General features: G+C 44.6%; 1 protein-coding gene across 2 annotated transcripts in view; it reads right to left on the bottom strand.

The window, feature by feature from the left end:
• LOC147883223 (P-loop containing nucleoside triphosphate hydrolases superfamily protein) overlaps window positions 1–23,694 on the bottom strand; it is a 96,926-nt gene that overhangs the window by 59,092 nt on the left and 14,140 nt on the right. For both annotated transcript variants that reach the window (XM_087399888.1, XM_087399890.1), the window contains exons 3-5: window positions 21,948–22,195; window positions 15,185–15,391; window positions 1,985–2,161 (exon numbers count right to left, since the gene is read on the bottom strand). In XM_087399888.1, coding sequence (XP_087256014.1) covers window positions 1,985–2,161; window positions 15,185–15,391; window positions 21,948–22,195 — 632 coding nt within the window. The remainder of the gene's footprint in view (window positions 1–1,984; window positions 2,162–15,184; window positions 15,392–21,947; window positions 22,196–23,694) is intronic.

The following is a 23,694-nucleotide window of genomic DNA, read 5'->3' as shown; positions in this document are numbered from 1 at the left end:
GAGGGCTGAGATAGGCCGGACCTCAATCGTGCATGTTCTGGTTGCCCAACGTGCCGTGTGTGGTCTCTGCGTCTCTCGTCCAACCACATCTTGGTGACGGGTCTCACTATTGATCCATAGTGCTCTCGTCTCCTCGAGCTCCTCCCCCTCGATCTCATCTCGTGCTGGCTCAGATGCGTAAAAATCAGTGATGTGTGTCTGCGCTTGGTCTAGCTCGGTGTCCTGAGGCATCAACTGTAGCTGATCTCTGGCCTGCTGCACAAGGGAATCTCTGTGTCACCGCATCTCAATCAGGTGGAGCCCAATGCAAACCTGGTCGGGGAAATGTATCAACCATGTGAGTGGTCCGAAGCCAAGCCCCTCTTGAAAGAGAGGTACGAGATATCTTTGCATCCCACTGGAGAGCTGCATGGCATCAAGATCATAGACGATAGTCGATCACATCTCAAGGGCCCTAGCGAGCCCTTTGCATCATCCCATTAAGGGTTATATGAGTTACTTTTGTTGACTATACCTTGTCTCATAGTCCTGTGAGACCTCCCAAGACGTTATATCTTTCCTTCTCTGCCTATGCTGATTTTGCGAAAGATTGGCCATATGCTAATTATGGATGCACTCACAATATGAAGAAGCTGCATCCAATTGCTCATTTTCCAGCTGCATCAAGCTTCCTCCACACTCAGATCTGCAAACAGGTCCATCTGCCACAATTACCTTTGTAAGTTTTCCCTCCCTACTGTGCAAGCACCTCTCCCTAAATATGTGCTGTTTTACCAGTTGCTTATGTTGGCCATAAGTGAAGAATTTCTACTGGATGAACATCTGCCACTCTCCCCGTCTAGCTTCTCTACTCCATGGCCCTTCCTCAGCAAAAAATCATCATCATGCACAATTTCCATTGTTTAGGCTTTTCCCTCTGCCCACGAGTATCTATCACAACTTTCTTCTTTTCCCCCCGCCCACGAGTATCTATCACCTGCCTCCTTCAGCTCAGTGAACTCATCTTGGCCCATGCTGATTGGAAGAGATAGATTTCCACCAAGATTGCCTGCTCAGAAGACTGATAGATTGATACCTGCAGAAGGGAAGACCTGAGCTAGGTTCTACCACTTGCAGGGTCAATAAATTAAATTTTCTCGAGAATAATCCCCTTCAATTTAAGGCTTTATGTTAATGTTTTTAGAGAAATATAAAAAACCTGATTTTATGGTTGCTAGCAAACATTCCTTTTCTACTGTCGCCATTCAAATTCCCGATTCCTGGCTTAAGCTTTGCTACTGGTTCTCTAACATACGAGACAGGCCTTTGCATGAATATAGAATCTGCGTGACTGAGTGTATGATTTCAGGAAAAGGAGCAGATATAGGTGAAGTATTTATTATACTTTGGATTATATTATTCTCTATAACGACCTGGAAACTAACATGTGGATGGAAAGGGGTATGAAACACATTGAGGAAGATTCAAGACAACACATGGCTCAGTCAAATATCTTCATTTTAAGAACTTAGTATCCTATAAAACAGAAGCTTATTTACTACTATAGTTGCTGACATGTCAACCACGTTTCAGATTTAACAAGCTCAGCTACTACCATAGTTAAGGAATGGTTGACGAACCTAGGGGTTATCTTACAAAAGTATATCATTGATATCAGGTTCACTTCAGAAACAATGGTTCCATAATGTAAAATTCCTTGTGTGTATGGACTACTAGCTATGAAACCTTCATTCTCAACGAGTCACATCTGCAATGACACATTGGGCACTACTAATGTAGGCTTATATTGAAGGGTAATGTCGAAGCCAAATCTATGGTTGAGAGGTCAATTCTTTAGTATAAGTTGATGTTGCACAAATTAAGCAGATAGGATAGCAATTCCAATAACATATCACCTCTAACCAAAGAAGAAACAGTCACATCACCATGTGCAGATAGCTCGCACAAAATGCGTCCACAAACTTTATAATTAAAAAAAATTTACCTCAACTAAATGTTTCTCCCCAGCACTTATAAGCTCCCACAGCCGTCCAGGTGTTCCCACAATCACGTGTGGCCTCTGCTTTAAGAGTCGCTCTTGTTTTTGTGTAGACATCCCGCCAACAATAGGAACCACCTTGATAGTTGTAAATTTTGCTGCTGCTCTAAAGTGTTCACAAACCTTCAAGAACAAGAATCCATTGAGATCAATGCAATAGATAGTCCCTCAGTAAGAGTGCAACCTTCTCATCCATCTTCAAGTAAAATTACACCCTCCTTAGGCAAATAATACTACCAACCTTTATTTCATGGTTACATAACTATGTTAATTGGTAATGAAAACATATTTCCAACAAGTCTAGTCCTAGCTCTCAAGTAAAAGTTACCATGAATTAAACAACTGTGTCAAATGGTCACTAGGACTCACAATGGGTAATGAGAAGACCAAGTGAGATTGGAGGTCAAATGAAGTATTGTGACATGAATGTTTTCTACATTGAGATGAACATAGGTTCTATGCTTTCTATGTTACGATCTCTACATTGAGGTGGACACAGCTTCCCTTTTTGAGACAAGATACATCATGTTATCCTTTCATTGAGCAAATAGTAGACAAGGAAGATGATACCACTTGTTGCTGCAGAACCTTCACCAAATATTGGTGAAAAGGAACCTAAGTCAAAGACCTTTGCCTAGATAGTATTATGGAGCCATCAAAGAAAGTCAAAAGATTCAAGAACTCTTAACAATTGAGGATGGACACAAAATATCTACTAGAATTCGAAAGGCAATCCCAAGTAGCAGGCATCTACGAAAAAAGAGTATGACAGTATCATACAAAACAAAACTTTAAAATTAGTAGATCTTGTAGCCAGCTTAGAAACGAATCTGTGAGCTTTGAAACCCTAAAACGAATTGGTAATCAGCCTTGAAACCCTAAAACGAAACACAGCCTAAATCCTCAATTCACAATAGTTGGATGCTAGTCGTAGCGTGCTTCAAGTCAAATTGTAACACTTTGGATCGATCATAGCAATCTGGAACAGATTTGTTGCAGATAATCTCCACAAAAGGATTTGAATTTTAGGAATAATAGGGGAAAGCAACATTTGATAGCTTCATTTGACGAAGAGCAGCAGCAGATTTCTTCTGGGAATCAAAACAAACTGAAAGAGGGAGAAAAAAAGAAAGAAATATATATTAACGTCCACGGGAGACCTCACGGGCCTATGGGACAAAGTGCACAGAAAAGCAAACTCATACAAGCCTCAGTGGGCTGAAGCAAAGGGTACGCTAGGACCCTTGCTGAGTACTAGTCTATGCTAACAGAATCATAATCATAATCATAGACAAAAAAAGTCAACTACGGCTACAGAGTGGGCCATATCAGTCGATCTATCCAGGCACTGGGACGAAACCGAAGCCTGGTACAGTGATGGCTCTCTGGTGGGCTGCGAAGATGTCTCGTATCTGCGTCTGTTGAGCTGTCTCGAGCTGCAGTGGGGTTGTCTTCTTTCCTTGAGAGCCTCTTTAAGTCTTCTCACATGGAATGATTTGCACATAAATTCCATACCGATACTCTTCCGAGTAATATGAACCTCTTCTTGGAATTACTTTGAAAAGAACTTTCTTTGAAAAATTTCTCAAATTTCCATTCACTGATTAAGTCGCCAAACACTTACCATGCCTATTAGGTGTGGACTTACTACTCCGAAACTTCTCCGTCCAAAAGAGTATATCACTAACGGATAAATTGTAAAGCTAAGTACATTAATCCATAAGAGACCATAAAGATTTCTATTTATTCTATAAAATTTTTAAAACATGTAGGATGATAAAATCCTGACTTGGCCAACAATGACCATATAAAAACAGTCATGTAAAGAGCTAGTTCTTGAGCATCATGCTCCATAATAAGAAACAATAAAACTGAATATCATAATGGGCATCCTCTGAAATGAGATAACTCGAAAAATATAGCTGTGTTATGATGGAATAAACAATATTCATGGCTGTCGACTAGGCTAAGTTAGAACATAGTAACCTCAAGTGGGGTCTTACCTTGAACCTCAAAGGTACTTGTTTCCCAAAAACTATTCAACCCATGCTTGAATCATATAAACTGATTGCCTTGGAATGGGCTTGTGAGACCAATCTTTCCAACTGTGTATCCCCCCAATATTCATGCGGGAAGAATATTGTGAGTCTATAATCTTGACCAGATAAAAGAAACGGGTTCCTTAACAATATAACAGTGATTTTATACTAGAATCCTCCAAAACTGGTATAATATAACTCGGAATAAATAGCTGTGTGAAAATTGATTTTACACCCTCTTGCAATTCATAAAAAGACATCCCATATCACCGATCATAGGAATTAAAATCATAGTTCCAAATATCTTTGGCATAAGACTTGAATATCTTTGCTATGTCCAATGCTTGGGTTTTTTCTCATCAAGAATTCTTCCCGAACATATAACTTTGATAAACAATCAAACCAAGTGTGTATTGCTGTTGTTTCCCTAAAATAAATAAGGAAAAGAACATATAAATATTCAGGACTTAAAGACAAAACATAAGAATAACTTATTAAATCAAATATTCTTAGCCTTTATTCGGATCCCTTTTTAATAAGGAATTTCCACTTTGAGCATATGCTCGTAATCTTTGTGATCCTTGGGTTTTCTATAAAGTCTTCATCAAGATCATCATCCAGCCCTACAGGACATCTCTAGCTGGGCTGTCTGGTGGCTGAGCTTCCATGTTTAGAAGTCATAATGTGCTTGGGAGATCAAGCACAAGCTATTTTGAGGCTAGATTGATAAAAAGAACACTTGATCATTGCGAAGAAAACCACCAGGACTGAATCACACTTTAGACGCCTCCAAGATCTTAAACAGAAAACAACTATTTTTGCAGTAAATCAGCAAAACGATTTGCTGTCAAACTAAGCTGAATCAGATCGCCAGAGGACATGATTGTTTTGAACTTGAAATTCGCTGTGGGATGAGTTGCCCACACCAAGTTTTGCCGAAATTCATGGGCTGCTTGCAGATAAAAAATATTGTGCTTTGTTCACAGCTTTAAAACGATCTGACAAGACTGAAGAGGCAGATCTAAATTGTGATCAAAGGAGAAACTCCTTGTCTGGATCTTGGCGTTGAAAACCCTCTTTCGCGCTGCAGATTTGCTGTCTTCTATAATTTACCAATGTCCCTCCTCAATCGGGTAGTTCTTTGGATTGTTGCCACCAAGTAAAATGGCAAGGTGGAGCTCTGATACCATTGTAACTAGTCTAAAACCCTAAAATGAATCACTTCTTGTAAAAACGCAGCCTGGATCCTCGATTTGCAACAGTTGGATGCCAATCGTAGCAGCAAGATACAATTCGCAGCAAAGAGTCTCAATTCACAGCGCTCCAAATCAGATCGTAACACTCTTGACCAACTGCAGCAGTCTAGAACAGACAAGAATGTGTGTACCTTTTGAGTTTGAATTTTAGGAATAACAGCATCTGATAGCTTCATCTGACGGAGAGCAGCAGCAGATTTCTTCTCGGAATAAAAATGAACTGAGAGAGGGAGAGAAAGACCAGAGAACACACACTAGGGGCCTGAAATAAGGGCTGCCACCCCCCCCCCCCCGGCGGTCTCCCACAAATAAAACAATGTCCAACACACTTTAACCCATTAGGGGTTAGCTAATGCATGCTTTCTAGGTCTTGGACTAATCCTAGTCCCTTGTGGGCATCCCCACGATGCACATTAACCAAATGCAATGCAAAACTTGTTCTAGTTAACCAAAGTCAACTTTCTTAATCTAATAAATATTTCCCTTTATTTCTTGGGAGAGGTATCGTGACACATCTATCATCAAATGAAACTTCCATCAGAAATTAATGGGTCTACCAAATTAGAATGAAAAGTGATGCAAGTATAAAAGTATAAATTTAGGTTGGTTGTAAAAATTGAAAGGGTAATGCCCAAAAAGAAGACAGATTATGATGAGCTCCTTGCACTAATAGCCAAGCATAATGCTATCAAATTGATAGTAGAACTTGCCACACATTATGGCTGGTTTCTTTATCAGATGGATGTGAAAACTACTTTTCTTGATGGTAATCTCAAAGTTTATCTCGACGATTTGAGGTTGAAGGCAAAGAGTAGGAGGTCTGCGAATTACAACAAGCTTTGATTGAAACAAGCACCTTGTACTGGTACTCATAAATAGATGAACATTTTGAAGATTTTTTTTAAAAAAGAGTTCATATGATTATAATCTATCTACAAAGCAAAAGGAAACGTGGTTATTGTCATATTATACAATGATGGCATAGTCATGACTTGCAATAATGAGGAGCTAAGACTTTCACATGAAAGTTTGTCAAGGTAAACTGATAGTGGTTGAGCAAGATGTCCACATGACAAACGATCTACATTGGATATTGCTTCAGCATCCGATCTAGCTTAAGGTCATAGAGCAGTAAGAAGCAAAGTACTATTGCTTTATCTTCCACAAAAGCTGAATATACAGTAAGGCATCTTGAATTATATCAGTCTTACTCAAAAGGATCCAACCCCTTTAATTACTGACAACCAGAGCTCTATCAAACTGGCTAAGGATCATATATTTCATACACGAACTAAACATATAGAAGTCCAACATCACTTTATATGTGAAAAGATTGAAAGCAATGAAGTAGTGTTATAAAAAACTAGACCTTTGGCTAGTTTCTCCATGCAGAGGAGATAGAAATGGATAGGGTGTGCAACAGAAAAGTCTTAAAGAGGAGAAGGGAATGATTTAATTGAAAATCTGTCTTTTCACTCCTCACTCTTCAGTGAGCTTCAGTGACCATCCGTAGTGCGAGCTCCTTGGACAGCACCCTCCTGCAGACATGTGCTCTCCTACTGTCTGTAGGTATGCACCAAGAAAGGTGAGGGCTACTTCCAGTCTGAACCCCCTCAATGTGCCCCTCAATGGGGCCTTTCATAGAGGGATGGGAAGCCCCTTGACTGGTCAATCCAGTCAGTAGGTCAGCCAACTCAGTCAGGTGTGACCCAACCTGCCACGGACTGGGCCAACCGAGTCTGCGCTGAATCTGCCCATGTTAGAAATTTACCCAACAGAGGGTACACGCAGCGGAAGACTTATAGTAATGCCCACGAGCTCACACAGTGTGGTGTGGGTGTGGAATCACAAACTTCTTTACTTATGTGCATTCAATAGATGTGCAGACTCATCAATAGACAATGAACCGGCCAGATAGAAAAACCACCAAAATATATATATTTCCGTCCAAAACTATGGACACAATACAAGAGAGACAGATCCAGAGTCCCACCAATGGTGTGGTCCTCTGATCTTACTACAAGCTGGCTATCTTTAGACTCGAGCCCGCGTGCTCCACCTGGAGCTTCTGTAGACTTTCCGTCCTTTGACCTCAGCTCCTTGCTGCCCTAGAAGACAGCCAAGGTCTCAGCCTCACACTTGAGCTAAGTCTGCAGCAACACTGGTACTCCTTCAGCTTCTGGATGTAGGCCCCAAGGGTTGTGCTCTGCTGCTCCTTTCTGCTCTGCTGGAAGCTGCACTGCTGGATGTTGGATGATTAATGGGGCATGAAGCCCCTCCTTTTATAGGCCTAGGGGCCTGTCAAAAACCCGACCAGTCTGCCCTGACTGGGCCGACTGGACAGACCAGGTTGGCTGGCCCAACCGACCTGGTTGGCTCAGCCCAACCAGCCCTATATAAGGGCCCTAGCCAGGCCCTTTGGGCTGCTGCTAGGCTCCCCTTTTCTGCTGCTGGAGACCCTGCTGCAGGCTGTATACCTACCCATAGACCCCCACTATACTGCGCATTGCTGCAGCCCTTTGCCGGCGCCTTGTCCTGGCCATACCTCTTCCGTACACTGCCCTGCAGCAGCCCGTACAGATCCGTACAGCTTTGCACCCTGCTCCGTACACATGCTGATGTCAGCGCGCCTTTCATAGGGTCTTGCTGCAGTCCACTGAGTGCCTCATGCCAAGCCTGATCCAAGACACTGTATCCCTGCCATCTTCCTGCACATGAGCTGCTCCTGATGCAGCCTTTCATCCTTGGGATACCCCACCAACCATGAATGCTCCAGATCTGTCCCAGATCCACACATCCAGGTAATCTCTCTTTGGGCACATCTTGCCCTAGGTCTCCCTCCCCCACACTCTCCTCATTTGGGGGCTTACAGATGGGGAGGTGACCTTTCCAACACCCCCTCTCACCGACACATCTCGGCCCAATGCCAACACGTCGATGAAGATGCTCCAGTAACTCCCTGGTCGTAGTCCTCTGGAACTTTTCGATGTCAAAATCTTTTCCTGGCTTTTCATCCAGTGGCTCCTGCTCCACCAGGTCCGGTTCCGCTTCCGCACACCATCCTGGTACACAGGTCCATCTTTGGTAGCACCTCCTGGCACCACCTCCTTCAGTCACGTTCCCGCCTCTGAACTAGAGCAATCCAGCCATCACGATCTTCCAATCGTCCCCCTCATAATGAGTGAATAACCTGGAGTTCCAGGCACCATGCTTTGAGGGTCTGTTTCAACCCGTCCTTCCTTTGGCAAGGTCTGCAGCAAAAGTACATCTCCAGATCACCTGGACTGCGAACTTTAAACGCACCTGACTGAACCTGAGTCACTCTCCTTCTTGCAAGGGCACATCCTCCAGTCGTGAAAGTCGATTCTCAAGAGCTTTTGGATCAGGGTCGTCCTTCAGCAAGGTCCCTGCCTTCAGGCTCCCACACCTGTGAGCCTCCTACTTGGGCTCTGATACCATGTTAGAAAAGACCCAACAGAGGGTACACGCAGCAGAAGACTTATAGTAACACCCCACACGCACACTGTGTGAGCTCCTGGGCATTACTATAAGTCTTCCGCTGTGTGTACCCTCTGTTGGGTCTTTTCTAACAGCCCAAAGGTCCTAATCCATTGTTCATCAAGACAGGGTATTATTGTAAAAGTTAGTGAGATGAACGATTTATTTCATTCAGGGTTAAGATTATTTAAAGGTTAAAAGAGTGGTAGTTAGACCTTAGATCTTAGAGAGAGAAACCAATCGAGCGGTGGAAGCTGCGGAAGAAGCAACAAATGTGGGCCCAAGCTCCCTAGGTTGAAGTAGGAGAGGGAGAGGGGAGATCTGGTGCTCCCACCGGAGCTAGAGGGGCTGGTGGAGAAGAGGAAGTCTCTTCTAGGGGCCCTCCCAAGGTGCTGTCGATGAAGAAGCTGACCGCTCCCCACCACGGAGGGCCGTGAGGTAGCTTTGCTTGCCCCCCTCCCCCCCCCCCACACGCGAGGGAGTGCAGGGGCATCTGGATATCCACCTTGCCCTATACTTGTGAGCCTCCTCCTGCTATGTGGGCTCCTCCAAGGGTACCTGTAACCCTACCCTCTATCTTGATCCTGTGGTAGCATGGGGTATGTAATTATGGGAGTCAATCTTTGTCTCACAGCTTGACTTCACCTTTTCTCTCTTCTTTTTGCATTTTCCTTATCATAGTGTTTCTTTCTCTTGACTGAAGGAGCCTGGGAATGCGAAATGTGTGCACGGTGGCGGAGGAAGGGGTTGACGACTAGTAAACCTCGAGCAAACCTTGGCCAAATGGACAAGCTCCCTACAACGATGACACTGTCTTGGTAACCCTCCGACCTCCACCCTGTTGAGGTACCAACCCTCCGGAAAGCATCTCCAAAGTGTCCATGACCACCAATCAAACTTTAGGCAATCCATATTCTATAAGAACTAAAGTTGCAGTCTTGCACGACTCAAGGACAATCCCGAACCCGGACTAGCTGAAGAGACGTACTCCTAAGGCAAACTCAAAAACCACAATGTAATCGGCTACCTCACAATATGATGCCGTGTCTCCATGTCCTCTACTGTGAAGCCGCGGTACCAAGGTATAAGGAAAACTAGGTGAGGTCCTAGGTAGATTGGAGAGCACTGTAGCAACGCATGGACCATCTCTGGTGAGGATAACTATATCAAGAAACTCCACATCCATATATGGTCACATCTAGGATATGATCCACTTCCAAAGCAAGGCTCGCTCGTGCCCAATCTCGGACTTGGCCATTAGTTGGAGTTGGACCCACCGGACACTCAATGATTGCTCTATCACTAAATTCCCGTACTACATGCTCAACCTGGTGCTTGTCCTCTAGTGTTAGTGTGATATGGTAGGAACTGTAAGTCCAAGATATTTCCTTCGGAGCTCCTCTGGCTAGACCCAAAAGGGTCCATGTACCCATTATGCTAGTACCAAGGTGCGAATTGTTTCGGAGGACAAAAATGGGGGGGAAAAAGCAGAAAAAAAAAATTTAATCAAGAAGGGAAGCTGAGGTTGAAGAGGCTAGGCTGAGAGAGGAGGAAAAAGAGAAACCTACAAGGAAGGGCAATGAGCAAGGAAGAGGGAGCAGAAGGGGGGAATGGATACAGGGGGCATTCTCAGGGCCAGACACCAATGCTGTCGCATGCACCAGGGTCAAGCCCAGGTTGCAGTGACAACGGGCTGCCTTGTCAGCCAATCGCAGCTCCATACGCAGCATATATGGGAGGTTTTGGGGCCTTCAAAGGGCAGCAACAGGCAGTCTAAGTGGGCTGGGGGAGGCGCCTTTTATAGGCAGCCTCAACCCCCTCCAAGTCGGCCCCTAGCGCTGAGTAAACAACCCGACCAGCCCAGCCAGCCAGCCGACTGGCTGGTCGACCAATTAGGGCTGGTTGGGTTGGCCAAAACAGGCCCTTCCAGTCCCTATATAAGGAGGGCTTTGCCCCTCATTTCAGCATCGAGCTCTCAGCCTCAGCCATCCTATGGACCTGGATCAGCCGCGTAGCTCCATCTCTCTCATGTCGCAGTTAGGGGAGTAGTACAGCTCAGTTTTGTATGCCGATTTGGCACCCATGTGCAACAGTAGTCAGGGCATTTAAAACAGTAGTATAAATAAAGCAGTGTACTATAGTTAGGAAGACCTCTTGTGGCTCCCATGCTTGAGTTCTCCTTGTATGTCCTTTTATTTTCCGCACAGCTAGTCCCCGCATGTTACATTGGTATAAAAGCAGTCTACTTCCTTCTGACTTGAAAAAGATTGGAGGGAGTTCTCGTAGCAAAGCTCGGTAATGGGGACTCAATTAGCAGGGGTTTGGGATATTATCTAGTTTTGCATTTTGGCTCTACCGCAGACTAGCGGTAGTACAATACTCCATTAGTCTCTCCCTCCCTTCCTTCATCACGCATCGGGCCGGCTCCCATCTTCACCCGTATGGGTCTAACCTTGCGGGGCAAGGTTAGGGGGGCATTATTATTTTTCCTCTGGCAGTCATTGTTGCAGCAGTTGATGGGTCTACCAATCTTCCATCATGGACCCCTCAGGTAAATGGACTATCCTTCTGCAATATCCACAAACAATTCTTCATCAACAGGCAGTCCTTTATCTGCTCACGAGTTTTCCATCTTCGCACACAGTTCAAACCATTCTGCAGCAGTTCAGACATTGGCTTCCCTTGGGTCTACCAGTCCAGGGGACCGTTCAATTTCTTCATGCAGTTCCTCAGGGTCTTCCACCCATGGGTATATTCCATTTCCACAGCCACTCTCAGGGGTCTTCCATTCTTGGGGCCAGCTCAGCTCAATCAGCAAGCCCAGATGATGAGCCTCAGGGTCCACCATCCATGGGGATCATCCAGTTGGAGCAGCTTCTTCTCTTGGGGTTCCCACTCGAGGGGATCATTTAGTCAATACAAAGTCAAGTCAGATGGGTTTTTCACTCATCTAGTAGCTTCATCATATCAGTAAGTTCCTATGTGTCTTCCACCAAGGGAGCTCAGTCAGCTGGATCAGCTTTATCAAGGGAGCAAATAGTTTTCACAGTTATCAGTGATGGGGCTTCCATCCTTGGAGACATGTCAGCCCCATCAGTAGTTGCAGTAGATGAGCCTCTTGGGTCCACCACCTGAGGGGGTTGTCTAGTTCCCACAACTAGTTCTCTTGGGGCTTCCACCTAAGGGGACGCCCCAAATGCAGCAGGTAGGTGTGATGGGTCTTCAACCCATGAGGTCCCTTCATCAGCTACTATAGTCCATTCCTATGGGTCTTCTACCCTTGGAGCTCAGTTGTTCACATCAGCTTTAGTCGGCAGGACTCACATTTCACCTTCTCATCATGAGTGTTCAGGACTAGTGGGCTCAATTTCCAGTCCCACTGGCCTTGATGCTCAATAGGAGAGGGCATCTCAGGAGTTTGCCAGACTAGTTTCAGCCCTAGCAGGAGGGAGTACCCTCACAGCTGGAGTAGCAGGTGTAGCTATCAACGGTACAAAGGTTGACGATTCATCGACAGTTTGTGAGGATAGTCATGCAGTTCCCTCTGCAACTCCTCTTCCTCAGTTCTTTAGGGAGGCAGTAGTTGTAAAATTAGTCAGCACAGAGGTTGACGAGGACTTCCTGTTATTGTGTCCTTCACAAGATGTTAGTCATACGGTTCTCGAGCCACTAGCAATAGCAATGACTAGTGTCTACACCGACGGTTTCCTTGTTAAGGACAGTAGTTTGGTCGATTTATTAGAGGCATGCTCATTAGTCTTAGTCCTTCCTCAGTACCTTAGGGGGACAGGCTCAATTCCAAAAGAAGCTATGCCATCCATCTCTCAATTCCTTCGCCAGGCATATTAACCAATCATTTTAACCGAGGTGTTCTCTGCACTTCCAAACCTCTCGCAAGCCTTTCAGGCAGCATCCCATTCAGTATATTCATTAGAGGGGTGCCCAACAGCTCCTCCGTGCCTTCAAGAGCATCCAGTGCAATCCACCCCTTGGAGGGATGCTCTACCATGGCAATCGCCTCTTAGCTCCTTAGGGAGACGTCCACAGTTCCACCTCTCTTGGAGGTTCTCAGGGAGACAACTATAGTTTCAACAGCTCCCAGCATCACTCAGGTCTTTGAGAGACATTTACATACACAATTCCACATTCTAGGAGGGTGGCAAAGTTTTAATCCTCATCAATTATCATGCCAGCAGAGGAGGCAAGTGTATTCGGGCCTTCCCTCACCGCAATCATGCAGACAGCAGCACCACACTTTCTAGGAGAGTATGTGAGTATTCTGGAGTTCAAAGTTTTCAGTTTTGGTTGCCTAGCCTCAATGGCTTTATCATCACCCCAGCAGTGCATGGAGTAGCACCAGCATTTCTATGTCGGTGGATCTTTTGCAGTGGGAAGGGTGGATGCCCACAGTTGGTAGCCAGCTTCATGCCATTAGCCTTCAAGAGTACAGTGCCTCTGCGTCAGGATCCCAGCTAGTCCTCAACAATTCATGAAGACATCATGTAGTGCATATTTCCAGGAGCCTATCAGAGTGCCATACCACCTGAGGATCAGAAGTTCGTAGTGGTAGCAGGTGGGATGCCTGGCCTCAGCAGTTCGGCTTCCAATCTTCATCGCAATACTGGTTCTCAGGAGTTTTTCTTCAGCTGTCGTGTAATCATAGCAGAGCATTCGTTCCTCAACCTCTTGGAGTCATACCAGATCAGTCCCAGTGCCAGACTGTTATTCCCCAATCTTTCGAGAGGACAGTCAAGTTTCGAGCAGCAGTATCACTTTTTCTTGGCACATTCAGGCAGTCCCCCAACAGCTACCATCATCCAAAAGTTTGCAGGAGGGAATGTCACATGTACCCTGCGATAGGGAGCATTGTGACACACAGTCTGGCCCATTTGTCATATGCCATGACCCCGTTGTGAGCCCTAGTCCAAGGACGAGTTAGGCACGAGCTACGAGGGTGGCGAAGCAGTTCGGGTCACCAGGGCAGAGCGTTGCAAGGTATACAGCTAGCAACAAGTTCAAAAGAGGGGAATGTCACATGCACCAGGGTCAAGCCCAGGTTTCAGTGACAACGGGCTGCCTTGTCAGCCAATCGCAGCTCCACATGCAGCATATATGGCAGGTTTTGGGGCCTCCAAAGGGCAGCAACAGGCAATCTAAGTGGACTGAGGGAGGCGCCTTTTATAGGCAGCCTCAACCCAGGTAGGCCCCTAGGGCTGAGTAAACAGCCCGACCAGCCCAGCCAACAAGCTGACTTGCTGGTCACCAGTTACGGCTGGTTGGGTCACCCAAAACAGGCCCTTCCAGCCCCTGTATAAGGAGGGCTTTGCCCCTCATTTCAGCATCGAGCTCTCAGCCATCCTATGTTCCTGGATCAACCACATAGCTCCATCTCCCTCATATCGCAGTTAGGGGAGTAGTACAGCTCAGTTTTGTATGCCGATTTGGCACCCATGTATGTACAACAGCAGTCAAGGCATTTATGCCAGCAGTATAAATAAACCACTGTACTATAGTTAGGAAGATCTCTTGTGGCTCCCATGCTTGAGTTCTCCTTGTATGTTCATTTATTTTCCGCACAGCTAGTCCCCGCATGTTACAATGCAGCCTCTCCAAACTCGCATGACCTTTTGCCCTTCAGGAATAGCCACTATGCCATCTTCACTGGCCTGCAGACTGGTTGCCAGTCTGTACACCAAACCACAGACTAGGCGACCCAGTCTGTCACTGCTTTACTCAGCCAACCCAGATCTGGGCCTATTTAAGGCCCTGTTATAGGCGCCTGTTGCTACCAGCCCTTCTGCTGTCTTCGGGCTCTGCACCAGCGCCTGTACTTGCTGCTGTACTGCTGACAGCACCATGCCCGTCTGCTCCAGCCCCCGTTGCCTGCTGTAGTGCCTGTTGTCCTTCTGTGCAGTCCTGACGCTGCCAGGGTGGCCCATGATGCTGCCATAAAGCTAATTCAACAAGGAAGACTTTCAACCTTCTGCCCACATGGCAGCCCTAAACAAACTCCCTCTGTCCTATCTTGCACTGTATGTCACGTCCCCCATGTCATCAGCATATGGGGGCTCATAAGTGGGGATGTGACCCATGTTTCTCTTTTGTAGATAGAACTTGTGGCAGGAAAGAAAAAAATATTCAATTTATATAATTCATAATTTCCCATTTGTGAACAAGCTCCCCTTAGGATGTACAAGCCTCAGCTACATTCAGTAAAATACAAAACTAGTATCATTCGCTAAAATGGAAAATCCCAGCTTCCTAGTGTGAGGATAGAAAAACCTCAAAAACAAATAAATAGATGTAAAGAAAGAAATTACGAATTGACTACTACGTTTGGCTTTGTGGGCTACCTGTAATGCAAGTTCTCTGGTTGGAGCCACAATCAGTGCACGAAGAGGGCTTCCAGTTTGATTCTTTCTAGAATGAATTCCATTGGCCACCTTTCCACATCCAGTCGAAGTATTATCCCTCTCTTCTTCCTCCATCAACCGTTGCAGAATGGGAATAACATAGGCAAGCGTTTTTCCAGAGCTTGTCTCTGCTGCTCCTATAACATCCTATATTTGACAAAGAAAGCTTAATCAGTAATAAAAGTACATTAGACATATTGATCTTTGATAATTTAAAAAATCCAGCAGATCAATTCCAATTTTAATACTAGAAGATACAATAACAAATAAAGATCTAAGAAAAGGATACAAGCAAGCAAAACGAGCAGTAAACGAAGTAAGCACTCATCGAACATTGCAGTCCCCAAAAAAACAAGGTGAATGATATTCAATCATTCATAAGGCCTGCCCAAGATCAAAAAAGTAAACAAAAAGGAATCCACTGAAAATGGTGTGAAGGAAGAGGAGATAAAGGGGAGAGAGAGAGAGAGAGAGAAGGGGGGGTGTCACTTTTATAGATGACTACTCCAACTACACTTGGGTTTATGGGCTGAAACGCAAATCAGAAGTGTTTATAGTTTTCAAACACTTTGCAGCCATGGTTGAAAATGATTTTGATTTGATTTGCCTTTTTCTTTCGATGATGTCTTTGAGGGAGTACTACCCATTGCCTTGGGTTCCCCTGCTGATATATCTGATACAAATCAAAATTTTCAGATACCTCCACATGCTCCGATTCAGCCACAGGATGTCTTACCACCTCCACAAGCAGTGGAAGAGGTTGTTCAGCAAGAAATTGCAGATATACATGCAGCAAAAACAGTCCCAAATTGGATGTTACAAACTCTCAGGGAGAGTAAAATTGATGCTCCATTACCTGGCAGAACTCGGAGTGCCGTAAGGCATGGGGGGGGAGCACTTTCAGTTGAATCAGCTTATGCAGGTACTCTTCTTGATGAGGAGGAGCCTAAGACATTTAAAGAGGCACACGATAATGTGCATTGGATGAATGCCATGCACGATGAATTGCAGTCCATTCAGAAAAATCAAACATGGGAAGTTGTCGATTTGCCACCAGGTAAACATGCCATAGGTACACGGTGGGTTTTCAAAGTTAAAAGAAAGCCAGATGGGACCATTGATCGGTACAAGGCAAGGCTGGTTGCAAAAGGATATGCTCAGAAAAAGGGCATCAACTATGAGGAGACTTTTGCTCCTACGTCCAAAATGACAACTATCTGGTCAGTTATAGCAATGGCTGCAAACTTTGAATGGAATGTTCATCAGTTGGACGTTAAAACAGCTTTCCTTAATGGAGACTTGTTGGAAGAGGTTTATGTCAAACAACCTCCAGGATTTGAAACTTCAAAAAATGCACTTCAGGTATGCAAGCTGAATAAAGCTTTGTATGGGCTGAAACAAGCCCCACGTGCATGGTATGCAAAAATTCATGCCTTTCTAACCAGCAAGGGGCTGCACAATAGTCCAACTGAAAGCACCCTCTACATCAAGAAGGATGGGGGGGATATTTTAGTCATCATTCTTTATGTAGATGACTTACTGCTCACAGGGTCAAATGAAGATAATATTGCAGATTTTAAAGCTGAATTGCAGACCACTTTTGACATGTCAGATTTGGGACTGCTACACTTTTATTTGGGGATCCAGTTCACTCAAGAGAAAAATGGCATTGTTATGTCTCAATCCAAGTATGTGCAGAAACTCTTGGACAGATTCAACATGCAGGATTGTAAGCCCATAGCTACTCCCATGGAGCCAGGGCTGAAGCTTACAATGCATGATGCAGGTGAATCAATTGATGTCACACTCTACAGTCAGGCTGTTGGATGCCTCATTTATCTCTGCAATACACGACCTAATATTCAGTTTGCAGTTTCTCAGGTGAGCAGATATATGCACAGCCCAAAGACTATGCATTGGCAGGCTGTAAAACGCATCTTCCGTTATTTGCAAGGTACCAAGTCTTTTGGCTTGATGTTTCCCAGGGGGGGTGACTTGCAGAAGCATGCCTACAGTGACTCAGATTGGGCTAGAGACTATGACACTAGGCAGTCCACAAGTGGCAATTGTTTCTTTTTGGGCAAAGCTTGTATTTCTTGGTTGAGCAAGAAACAATCTACAGTGGCTACCTCTTCATGTGAAGCTGAGTACAGGGCAGCTTTCATAGCGACAGTTGAATGTGTTTGGCTGCGTCGTTTATTTGCTGATCTTCATCTTTCATTGGAGGGTCCTTCTCCAATTCTCACTGATAGTCAAAGTGCTATTGCAGTGGCAAAGAATCCTGTGCTTCATGCTCGCACGAAGCACATTGAGGTTCACTATCACTACGTCAGAGAGAAGTTGCATGCAGGAGAGATCAGTATGATCTATATGTCAACACATGACAATGTTGCAGACATTTTCACCAAAGCACTTCCACGTGAAAAGTTTGAGGCATTTCGCAGTGCCCTGAACTTATCTCCTTTTGGTGATTGATCATTTCCTTGTACATGACATTGGCACTACAGGGGGGTGTTAGAATTATTGTTATAATTTAGCAGTGACCAATGTAATGTAATAAGTAGGTTAGGGGCACTTTTCCCTCATTTAGAGGTTTTTTCCCCTAATCACAGTTAGTTCACTAACTACGGTTAGTGAAGGATAAGGTTTTGTCACTTAGACAAAACCTATCACTCTCTTCAGTTGTAACACTCTATTGCAACTATCGTTTTCAGCTCTCACTCTCCTGCTCTCACACTTTGCTCTCTCCCTTCCACTCACATATCACCCTTCATTCCCGTAGCATACATGCTAACAACTAGGAATGCAACTAAGATGCGTACTATCTTAGTTCCAATTGTGTTGGATTGGCAACTTCACATCCATGCCTATTAGTACTTCTAAGGATGTGCAAAAATGTACTTAAACATGCAACTCAGCCTGCTACAAGACCTAATCCCACATTTGCACACAACTCATAAGAAAATATAATGATCCATGCAGCCAAGCAACATTATTAACAATATAGCTTATGCTCTTGCATCCTATTGTGCTGGATTGGCAACATACACCTCCAAACACATTAAGTCATACACCTCCAAACACATTAAGTACTTATGACATGTGAAAATGTACTCCTCACTTCTGAAGCTGATTGGTGTTAAGCATGCAACTCAACTTGCTACGACACAGATCTTTGCCGGATCCATGCGTATCCCATCTTTGGATATTATATGCCCCAAGTAATGAATCTCTTCTAGGAAGAATTCACTTTTCTTGCTGTTTGCATAGAGCTGGCGATTTCTCAGCTCTTGAAATACTAAAGCAAGATGTTCCTTCTGCTCTTCTTCGAACTTAGAAAAGACAATTATGTCATCGAAGAGGGTACCAATGACCTGTCTGTGGGGTCGGAAGATACAATCCATCATCCTATTGAAAGTAACTGGGGCATTAGTCAATCCAAAAGGCATCACCAGATACTCATACAACCCAAAAGTAGTGCGGAACGCTGTCCAAGGCACATCCTGAGGCTGTATCCTTACTTGGTGATAGCCACTCTTTAAGTCTATCCTGCTGAAAACTGAAGCCCCATTTAGCTGATCCAGCACATCATCAATGCGTGGAATAGGGAGTCTATTCTTGATGGTCATTTTATTTAGAGCACAATAATCGGTCATTTTATTTAGAGCGCGATAATCGATGCACATACGGAATGAACCATCTTTCTTCTATACCAATAGTACAAGGGAGCAAAAAGGAGAAGAACTCGTCTGAATCGGCCCCTTGGATGATAAGTCCTGCACCTAAGCCATAATCTCCTCTCGCTGAGTTGCACTAACTCTATATGGGGACCTATTGGGTGGCTCACTGCCAGATATGAGTTCTATGCCATGATCTTCACGTCTCCTAGGGGGTAAATCCCTTGGCAAAGCGTCAGAAAAGAAATCTTTAAAATTTTCAAGAAACTGACATTTATTTTGATCTGCCTCACTTAATTCAACATGCATTTCCACATCTCTCTTTTACAAAAACCATGTAAGCTGAAACTACAGACTTTATTTCTTTTCCAACACAACTATTCGATACAATGGGAATAGTTTCCCCTCTATTCCTAGCAACCACACGATGTACTTTGCCCCTATGTACAAACTCCAACACTCTCTCAGTTAGAGTCAACTTCACTGCCTTGCGATGAAACCAAGGCATCCCCAAGACTACATCATGATGTTTCAGTGGAGAAATGAAGGAGTCTTCCTGATCCACATAACTCTGTACATGAAGACGGAGCTTCCCTGTCAAGGGAGTGACTGGCATAGGGTTCCCGCATAACATCTGGTCAGCATCTAGAGCCTTGCCTAGCTCCTCCGTCTTTATTCCCAGCCTCACGGCTAAATCCTATTCCTAGCAACCACACGATGTACTTTGCCCCTATGTACAAACTCCAACACTCTCTCAGTTAGAGTCAACTTCACTGCCTTGCGATGAAACCAAGGCATCCCCAAGACTACATCATGATGTTTCAGTGGAGAAATGAAGGAGTCTTCCTGATCCACATAACTCTGTACATGAAGACGGAGCTTCCCTATCAAGGGAGTGACTGGCATAGGGTTCCCGCATAACATCTGGTCAGCATCTAGAGCCTTGCCTAGCTCCTCCGTCTTTATTCCCAGCCTCACGGCTAAATCCTCTGATATAAAGTTATCTGTAGCCCCTGGATCAAATAAAATCAGCACTTGGTGGTCTCTGACTTTGCCCCATGATAGCAGCAATTCTCGTTCCTTTGGGTTTGAAACATGACCCGGTATATCAAGAATTCCTCCCGCCATTGGTTTATGCGGTCCTCGTGGCTTCTCTGCCTCTTTTCCCTTCGGAGTTGAAGGCTTTTCTGGGCACTCGGCAGCCACATGCCCTTCTTTGTTGCATCTAAAGCATTTACCCTCTTTCTTGAAAGTTTCAATCTGTTCAGGGGTAAACTGTGGTCTTCCCTTATATGGCCTTTGTACCTAGTTCCCTGAGGCTGAAATCCCCTCTTTTGAGCCTTGGGAAGCTCTCTTGTTTCAAACTTGGGGGTCACTAACTTTTTATCCCCCAGTATCCCTGCCTGTAGTGAAGCACAGTAGTAGGATCTTGCATATAAATAAGATTAGCCACATTGGCTGAATGCATTAGATCTGAAATATCTTTGATATCCTTAGTGTTCACTTGAGCCTGTATCTTTGGAGTGAGTCTTGCCCGATACTTCCTGAGTTAAGTCTTGTTAGAGATTTCCTTGAAAGGTGAAACCTGTAAATATGAGTCCCAAAATTTCTGATTATAAGACTCAACTGTATCTTATGCTTCCATATGCATACTCTCTCAACCAAGGAGGACATGGTCCCGAAACTGCTTGGGAATAAACTGCTTATAAAAGGCTTTCTTGAAATGCTTCCATTTCTTGGGATCTGTATAATTAGCAGTTTTAGCTAGCCACCATGCACTCGCTGTACCAGTCAAGTGCAAACCAGCCATACGAAGTTTCGAGGACTCACTGAAATTTTCCAAGCTGAAGGTAGCATCAAACTGCCTTATGAACTGCATTGCCTTTTCAGCTTGGCCATACTGGCCATTGTAAGTGGCAAATCTCACTAACTTCCAACCATCTTTGAACTCTTTAGTCTCTGCCTTCTTGCTGGACTTCTTCTTCTTCTTCTTCTTCTTCTGCTTCGGCTTTGAAGATCCAGAAGTGATTCTTTTGTATATACCACAAGGACCAGTCGTGAGATTCAGCTGAGGTCAGCATGATGCACCCATTGCAGTCTTGCCATGGGAGGGCACATGGTATTGCAATGCTTCTTCTAGACGATTCTAGACTAGAATACATGCGGGCATGTGCCCTTGGCATATCTCGCTCTTTGTGTAGCTACTTTCTTATGATAGAGACTCCCAAAAGGCACTTGGTTCTAAAACCGTGGGCATAGCAGGTTCGTTCCAAGTCCTGTGGCATTGTATGCCCTTGCTATTGCTTTCTTTTTTGTTTCTTTTAAGGTGGTTGTCCCAAAATGACTATTCTCTTTTGTATGAGAAGTGTCGTGTGACTCATGTCTTGTATATAAAACAAGGTGCTCCCATTCTCTTTTGTATGAGAAGTGTCGTGCGACTCATGTCTTGCATATAACAAGGTGCTCCCCTCTTCGAATTCAGCCATGGGAATGCAGACGAAGTTGTGAGATAAATCAGCAGTTCAGCTGCTTGGCATATCCATTTTGCTCAGTCCCATATTCTTCATCACCAGCCAGTCCCTGCACCTCACATCTTAGCCCTCATTTGGTTATATGTCTTTAGAGATTTAAGATGATTACTACAATGATTCCCACACAGACCAGCATCAACATGAGGTCTCATCTTATGTACCTAGATTCAGGACTTTCTTTGCATCCTCAGTTTCTAATGACATAACTTACCGTCCACGTTGACTATCGTCTTCTAGTTTGTTCCATAGGTTGCTATGGCCCACAGGGTCAAGAGTTGTGCAAGCTTTTTCATCAGCCTTATACTCCATTGGGTTACCTCGTCTGCTGTCGAGATTGTGCAACCATAGAAAATATTTTTGATCATTTGCTTGTGCTAAATAAGATAATTATTTTTTCCACCACAAATGAAAAGGATTTGCCCTTTGATTTCCAATACAAAATACCTAGTGTTATCAATCTCATTTTTGAATCATTTTGAAACCTCAATAACATACCTTTCCCTGATGTGCTGCAGCATGAATGCAAGATTTTTGAATGAGTGTAGGCTGTGTGAATTTCAATGCAGCTAGTGCTTTGATGATTTTCCAATGAAGCCGCAATTCTGCCCATGCTGGCAAATCATCTAAATTCTCTTCACATCTATGTTCTGAATATTCAATGGATGATGCATTTAGCCCATGATCTGAGATCATCAGGCCAGCATTTTCCACATTCTCTCTTGGATCTGATACATTAACACCACCTGCAAATACAGCAATACATCATCACCACCTGTGAATTCAACTTTATACTAACTTGACAGCCCAACATTTCAAGACCAATATCTACAGAGAATGTGACCTATAAAAACTAACTGATTCCATGCATCAGAACAAATCCCAAACCTATGAACTCACAATTGCATGAAAAGAAAACATTCCGAAACAGACAGTGGATATTACAGCTCTTCTTTGTGGTAAATGTCATCCCTGTAGCTATGTTTTGTCAGCAGCTGCATAGAGGATAAGCCTATCGTTCTCAGGCTGCTCCTCACTACAACCCCTTAACGCAACCCTTGAGGATGATGATGCCCCAAAGCAAGCACTTGAGGCCTCCCTCTTTGAGACTCCTCCCCAATTGTGCCACCCCTCCACCAGATGGCTAGAAAGCCTGCACTTTGCAAGGTTCAATGTGGTGATAGCCATTTCTCTGGATTATGATGTCCTTGATATTGGATAATATGCCTCCATGTGAGCAGAGCATGGGGGACACCTGTGGAATGAAAGAGGGCTTGATGAGGGAAAGAGAAGCTGTCACATGGGCAGCATATAGGCTGCCATGTGGGCAGCTGGGATCCTTCTTAGAGTTTCCTTCTTGGATTAATTTATGATCCACTCATTAGGGTAGAACTGTCCACAGGACAGCCATTGTGCTGGCCATCGATTGGGTCACGCATGGACCCTTGCATTGGGAGGGACAGCAGCCCACAGCTTATGTTCCCATCAGTACTCAAGCATAAGCTACCATCTGAGTTTTGAAAGATTCCAAGATCTGTTAAGTAAAACCAGTGCTTACTAAGCTATAAAATGCCAACTCAAACGACAAAACCAGAGCTTACTAAGCTATAAGATCTGTTGAGTAAAACCAGTGCTTAGTAAACTTTCAAGAAATCTCTCCCTCTGATCATGGTCAACCCTGTCTCTGTAACCATTCGATGCTTCCGCTCAGCAACTCCATTCTGCTGAGATTTGCGAGCACACGTAAGCTAACGCTTGATCCCATGCTTCCTGCAGAAAGTGTTGAATTCGGTGGAGGTGAACTGCCCCCCTTGATTGGTGCGGTATGCTTTGGCATCCTTCCATGTTTCCTTCTCTACCTTGGCCTTCCAGTCTCAAATGCATGAGACTTCTTGGCCAGGCAGTATATCCAAGTCATCCGACTAAAATTATCCACGAATAGAAGAGTATACCTAGACCCTGCAAATGAGTTTGATTGGCGTCGGTCCACAAATGTCAGAGGGGACCAATTCCAATGGTCCCTTGGCCCTCGATGTAGCCTCCTATGGGAATGGCTCCCAATGTTGCTTGCCCTCCAAGCACACCGGATATTACCTTCTCTTCTCCCGCTATGGTGATGAACAGAATACTGCCAACCCCTTTCACAGGGCACGTGGAGCCATCACCTAGAGTCACCTTCGAGTCGGGATAGGTTCCCTCCATGGTCTTGAACCACTCCTTGTTGGACATGTGTTTTGAGGTGCCG

This window comes from Dipteris shenzhenensis, chromosome 28 (genome assembly GCF_047967505.1).
Source record: "Dipteris shenzhenensis isolate YYH24624 ecotype China chromosome 28, Dip_SZ_1.0, whole genome shotgun sequence".
Lineage (NCBI taxonomy): Eukaryota > Viridiplantae > Streptophyta > Polypodiopsida > Gleicheniales > Dipteridaceae > Dipteris > Dipteris shenzhenensis.
This window is presented reverse-complemented; position numbering and strand designations above follow the sequence as displayed.